Source organism: Pteropus medius, unplaced genomic scaffold, assembly GCF_902729225.1.
Source record: "Pteropus medius unplaced genomic scaffold, Ma_sr-lr_union100, whole genome shotgun sequence".
Taxonomy (NCBI): Eukaryota; Metazoa; Chordata; class Mammalia; order Chiroptera; family Pteropodidae; genus Pteropus; species Pteropus medius.
In genome coordinates, this window is record NW_024350927.1 from 10,293,833 (window position 1) to 10,300,028 (window position 6,196).

Consider the following 6,196-nt stretch of genomic DNA (forward strand, 5'->3'; position numbering starts at 1 on the left):
AGATGATGTCTGTGACCATGCTGGGGGCAGGGTTCGTAGTGGGCGTGACGTCCGCGTCCGTGCTCAGGGGCGGGGTCTGTGGCGGGGCTGCGTCCGTGGTGGGCGTGATGTCCGTGTCCGCGCTGGGGGCCGTGTCCGCATTCCAGGGCTCCGGCGCTCGCGGGCTGGACCTGGCCGCGCCCGCACCTTCACGCGGCACAGGGGAAGGAGTCCCGGCACCCAGAGCCACAGAGAGGGCCTCATCGCGTGCATGCACGTGTGCGCACGTGTGCCGGAGGCCCCGGCACGCTCTGGGTCTGGCCAGTGGCGGTGCCTCCCAGGCCTCGGTCTCCTGGCGGGGGGCTGGGGTCCGAATGCCCCCAAGCGTCGTCTCCAGGGCGAGCACGTGCGGTGGAGGCCACTCCATCTCGGGCCGCGGGCGCTGTACGTGCGGGAGGCGGGGGGGCCCCCAGTTTCCGCCCAGCCCAGCCAGGGGCAGCTGCGGCGGGAGTGGCAGCCCGGGCTCTCGGAAACAACCGCGGCTTTAATTTCCTTTCCTTGGCTCGCGTGAGGAGCCGAGGTGCGTAATGGGTTTACCATGAGGCGGACGCGAGTGGCTAGGAGGCCGGGCCAGGCCTGGCGCCTCTGCTTCTGAGATGAACTCGGAGGCGGCCCTGGGGGCTGGGGACGTTCTAGAGACCGGTCTGCGTGGTCTCCGTGGAGGCAAGGTGGACTGTGTGTGACCCCAGACTGCAGACTCACCTCCTGCTCCGGGCTGGGCTCTGGACACCCATGGTGGAAATAGCCTGGTGGGGTGTTTGTCACCTGGGGAGGGCTTTGGGCTGAGATGCCTTGGGCCACCCCAGAGCAGGTGGAAGAGGGGCCTGGGAAAGAGGCCTCCTTCCAGCACCTTCCTGGCCCGCTCCATGCAGCTGGGTGGCCCATCAGCGGCCGTCTGGTCTCTGGCCTACACAGAGTTTAGTTCTTCCTGAGGGGTTGGGACCTAGGAATGCCCTGTCCCCCAGAGAGACGAGAAGGGCCGGTGTCCAGATCCCTGGGTTCCCCCTCAAGGACCAGATAGGGGGCTTGGTCCCACTGAAGGGCCTCCCCACCCTGTGCCTTGACCCCAAGGGACCTGGGGGAGCCATGAGGCAGGCCCAAACTCCAGCCAGTGCCTGCTCTGCATCGAGGGGCTAAGGCGGACGCCACCTCTCATTCAGCAAGTCAGCAGCCTGGGCTCAGGTCCCCGAACCTTGAGGCAGAGTGAGGCAGGGACCTTGAGAGGTCTCAGGGAGGGCTTCACGGAGGAGGTGTCTGTGAGCACCGAGAGACAGATGCCACATATAGGAGGGGGAGCTCGGCCAAGCTCCGATTCCTGCCTGAGCTGACCTCAGGGATATGGCAGTTCTGCCCCCAAGCCCCTGTGTCAGGGGCCTGTGGTGGGGTAGGCCAGCACTAAGGGGGAGCTGTGGCATTTGGGGGGTGGCATTGGGTCCCAACCCCAGCCTGGGTCCTGGCAAAGGCACCTGGTGTCCACCTAGCTTGGAGAGGAAAGCTGGAGCTAGCCTGGCGGGTCGGGGACGGCTCCTGCTGACACACAGACGTTCTGCTGTGTTCCCACATCAGGAGAGCGTCTCCCAGAAGCTTCCGGACCCCACAGCCACGGGCCTGGATGTGCTCAGCGGCACCGAGGGGCCAGGGGGCGGCTGTGGGCACCTTCTGGGCTGCCGGTGGCATTCTGCACTTGGTGGGCTGCTGACTCCCATGGCCATGCCCGAGTCCTCACGCCCCATCCGCTGGGGATGGGGACTCGGAGCTGTCACATCCCCAGTCTTGGATGTAATCCTCAGTTGGGTGGGGAGACATCGCTGTATCCTGGAACCGTGCCCAGCCCAGAGTGGGCAGGTCAGTGCTGAATGAGAGGAATGTACACGTGAGTGGGTGAGCATAGAGCCAGGCCAGGTGCGGGGCAGTGCAGAGGCGGCAGCGCCCGCCGGCTCGAGAGGTTTGCACAGGTGACCTCTGAGCTGGCACTCAGTGCGTAAGCGCTCACTGTCCATCGGCAGTGGGCAGGAAGGGCCTCGGCTGCAGTGGCCTCTGGGGCTCCACGGGGCCAGGCCACCCGGAGAAGGATGGAGGGCCTGGGTCTGAAGCCAGAGCTCCTGGAGATGCTTTGCCCAGGGTCTGGCTTGGACGCTGAGGGCCCGTTGGTGGCCTGGCCTGGCGGAGCCCCAGCACTGGGCTCTGGCAGACAGTCCAGGGAGGCGGACGAGCAGAAGCCCGTGTTGGCCCTGCCCAGGCACACGTCCCGCTGGATCTCTGCCCCCACCCACTCAGGTACCCACCAGGGTCCCCGTCTCAGGGAGCCTGGGGAGGTGGCCGATGAAGAAGGATTTGGGTTGGAGTCAGACCTGGCCCCCTAGGCTGCCCCCGCCGTCCTGTGTGACCTGGGGCCAGTCATGTTTCCTCTGGAAAAAGACTGTCTGAGGGCGTGCTGCTGTGTGCGGCGTCGGCCTTGGGCTGCCAAGGGAGCATCTTCGCCTCTAGGGTCCCTTTGGGGGAGAATGAGGGTTACTTACTGCCTGTCTGTGAGGGGCAGAGAGGAGAGGTGGGCGTGGTCAGGGGCTGGGCCAGCGGCGGTGGGCAGTGCCCCCGCTGGCCTGTCCCTGTGTGGAGACGCTGAGAGTGGCATGGGGAGGGACATCACGAGGCCTCTCTTCCAGGGTGAAGCGACGCGTTCCCTCGCCCAGACGCGTCGGAAGCACTGGGAACGCCTCTCTCTGCTTCAGCCGGCCCCTGGAAACTCAATCACTTTTTTTGTTAGCCAATTTCCCGCGACCTGGACCCTGTGCGCACGGTGTCGGGGACACAGCTGGCTCCGTTTCTCCTCCCCAAGTAATGTGTTTTGCATGGCTTCAGGTCCACGGCTCCCAAGCTGCTCTCATCCGGCCCCCTGCCCACTGTACGGACGGGGAAACTGAGGCCCAGTCCTGACCTCCCGCGGCAGACAGCTGTACACGCCTGCTGCCCGACTTGTTTCTTCCCCACCACCTTGCAGCAGGTGCCAATAGCCGTGGGGAAGGCCGCAGCAGTCAGCTGCTGTCGCAAGAGGGGTGCCGGGGCGGAAGGCCGCAGGGGTCAGGGGCGGTATACCCGCAGGTGTCGGGGCGGGAAGGCCGCAGGGTGTCAGTTGAAGGCTGCAGTGGGTGTCACGGAAGGCCTTTGGTGTCAATTGCAGGGTGTCAGGGGCGAAGGTCGCAGGTTGGGGGCGGGGAAGCGTCAGCAGGGTGTCGGGCTGGAAGGCTCGCAGGGTGCTGGGGGCGGGAAGGCCGTGGGAGTGAATGAGCCCTGCTCAGGCAGGGGCGTGAGTTGTAGAGCGATTCACGGGGTGGTGGCAGCCCCCAGGTGGACGAGAGGGCCAGAGCGGTGGTCCCCAGTCAGCTTGTGGGTGGGAGGCGCAGGGGGGTTGGGGAGGAAATGGTGGCAGTACTGGGGTGACGGCCATCCCAGGGTAGGGACAAATCTCCCATCCCTTGACTTGCCTCAGGCCTGCCTGGCTGGCTTCCAGGATGCCTATGGGACCAGGGCTGCCTCCACCGCAGAGCGGGGGGTGGCCGGGTCCCAGGGCGCCGCCCTGGCGGCTGCAGAGGGTGGGCCCCTCCAGTCTCTGTGAGCACGTGTTGGTGGGATGCACATGGCAGGGGGAAACCGTGCCGGCCCGCATGGAAAACACCTTCAGCCACCCAACTGGGGAGATGTCGGAGGTGCCCCAGTGTGACAGCCTGGAATCCTCGGGCCGGGGTGGGCGGGAGAGAGGCCCCCCTGGGGGGCCTCACAGGTGGGCAGGCAGGCGGGGTGGGGGCGCCCAGGCAGGCCCATTTCTGCACTGCCAGGAGCCCGGCGGGCAGGGCCACCAGGATGGGCTGGTCTCTGGACCACGGGCAGGACTGGGCAAGATAAGGTGGTGCCTCTGCCAAGACTGGAGGTTGCCCCCTTAGACCCCGCCCGTAGGTGGGCTGGGCAGAGTGATGGCCTCCTTCCCAGCAGTTCCTGGGGAGGTGGAGGGCTGGGCCAGACCAGGGCTGGCTGAGGCGGGGTGTGGGGTGAGGCACCAGGCACCAGCCCGGCCTGCATGAGATGCGGGGCTGCAGGCCAGGTGCTTGTCAGGGCCTGAATGCATAAGGCCCTGGGTGCACAGCTGCTGTGGCCCCGCTGGCCCCGGGGAGGGCTCCTGCACATGTAGCTGGAGCTTCAGGCTGCGCCCTCGGGAAAAGTGGGGGTCCAGAGGTCTGGGGCTGGGGGCACGCCCCCGTCTTTCGCAGCTGGGCACCTGGGCCTCGCCATCCCTGCTAGCCTGTTCCCGCTTGGCGCCGTTCCTCTCCCGCCCTCTGTAGGGGCGCAGCGATGCGCTGCCCATGGTCTCTCCAGGCCCGGCCCTGGTCCAGTGGAGGACGTGACAGTGCTGGGTGCACGACACAGGGCTCGGGGACTGCAGGCATCGTCAACCCAGCGTCTCCACTTTGGTGGGCTGGCCTCAGAGGACCTGCTGCTCCCCATCCTCCCCAGACTGGCAGAACTAAACCCCATCGAGCCTCCTTTTCTGCTTGGGTTTCTTTTCCTTGTCGGTGCGGGCATGCATGTTTGTGCACGTGCATCTGTCCGCGCCTGTCCGCGCAGGGTTCTGTGTGTGTCTCCTGTGCCTGTTCGCACACATAGGGCTGTGTTTGTACGCGCGTGTCTGTGCGTCTGCGTGGGGCTGCCCGCGTTTGTGCGCGCGTCTGTGTCTGGGGCGGGAGCGCGCGCGGAGGAATGCGCGGGGCGGGTGGGCTGCGCGCATGGGGGTGGAAACCAGCGCGGGGGGCGGGGCCGGGGGCGGGGCCTCTGGCGCCGGAGATTCGGCCTTTACCTGGGGGGGGTGGACGGAAAGCTGAGAAGGCGCGGGCTGGGACGGCTGGGCCGGAGCGGCTGCCGGCGGCGTCCAGCTGAGCGGCGCGGCGGCTCGTGCCCGCCTGCGGGAGCCCGGAGCGGGAGCCCGGAGCACGGAGCCCGGAGCACGGAGCCCGGAGCACGGAGCCCGCCGGCGGCTGAGAGCGCACGCAGCGCGGCCAACTCGCCATGGAGGTGTCTGGGCGCCGCTGCTGTCTGGCCGCGCTCTGGTGCCTCGGGCTTCTGGGGGGCCTGGCGCGCGTCGCGGGCACGCACTACCGCTATCTCTGGAGGGGCTGTTATCCCTGCCACCTGGGCCAGGTCGGCTACCCCGTGAGCGCCGGCGACCGGAGGCCAGGTGGGCGCCGGGCGGGCTCTGCGCGGGGCGGGCGGGTGACCCGGCGCCCCGCTCCGCGGTGCCTGCCCTTTGTTCCCTCTTTTTAAAGTTTGCGCCGGGCGCGCTGACAGCGCGGAGGCTGGAGGGAGCGGGGCGGGCGCAGCGCCCGAGTGCCCTGAGTCTTCGGACATCCCTGACCCCTCCTGGGCTGGCTGCTGGGCTGCTGCTGACAGCAGGTGGTCGCTTGTCCGTCCTCCGGAGGGAAGAAAACCTCCCCTTGCCTGTGCCGGTGGGTCCACGGCACTGGCGGTCTGGGGGTCAAGCCAGATGAAAGCTCTAGAGAGAGGCCCCTGGGCACCTAGAGCAGGGTAGCATCTTCCAGGGTCCCACCTTCCAGAGTCCCCAGAGCCTGGGACCCCTGGGGTGTGTGTGTGGATTTGACAGGTGCCTGTTTTTCTTCCTGTCCCTGTCCCCAAGCCTTGGGAGCATGGTCAGCCCCGTGGGCTGCAGGGTCAGCTGAGGAGACCCCAGCAGCCCGTGGGAGGTGGGTGCACCCTGCCCCGGGTCCATCTGCCTCTCCAGGCGGGGCCAGCCCCCCTGCAGGGCGCTCCAGGGAGCTTGGAACCAGGCATCCTCAGGAATTTGTGGTGGGGTGTGGCGTGCAGCTCCCTGTGAGTCATCACCTGGATCCCTGGCCGCAGGCGCTCCCTCCTGACCCTGCCAGGCCCCGAGCGTGGCTCTGCAGGGCGCCTGGCCTGCTCAGAGACATCAGAGACATCGGCCCCCCCTCAGCTGTCCCGTGGGCCAGTCCCTGCCTCCCTCCGTGCCAGAGGGCACCAGAGCCCTGGGCTGCAGGCCCTTCAATGGGGCAAAGTCTTCTGCCTCTTCTGGCTTCATCACTCGGCCAGCTGGGACCCAGGCTCGGTCCCCATAGGAACCCCAAGACCAGGCTAG

General features: G+C 67.5%; 1 protein-coding gene across 18 annotated transcripts in view; it reads left to right on the forward strand.

The window, feature by feature from the left end:
* Positions 1–6,196, forward strand: part of MEGF6 (multiple EGF like domains 6) — an 87,181-nt gene that overhangs the window by 46,429 nt on the left and 34,556 nt on the right. The window contains exon 1 of one of the 18 annotated variants that reach the window (XM_039842400.1): positions 4,919–5,263. The exons of 16 other annotated variants lie outside the window; for them this stretch is intronic. In XM_039842400.1, the coding sequence (XP_039698334.1) occupies positions 5,095–5,263 (169 nt within the window). In that variant the 5' untranslated portion in view covers positions 4,919–5,094. Of the gene's footprint in view, positions 1–4,918; positions 5,264–6,196 lie in introns of those variants that run through there. One more of the 18 variants, XM_039842396.1, reaches the window with a different exon arrangement.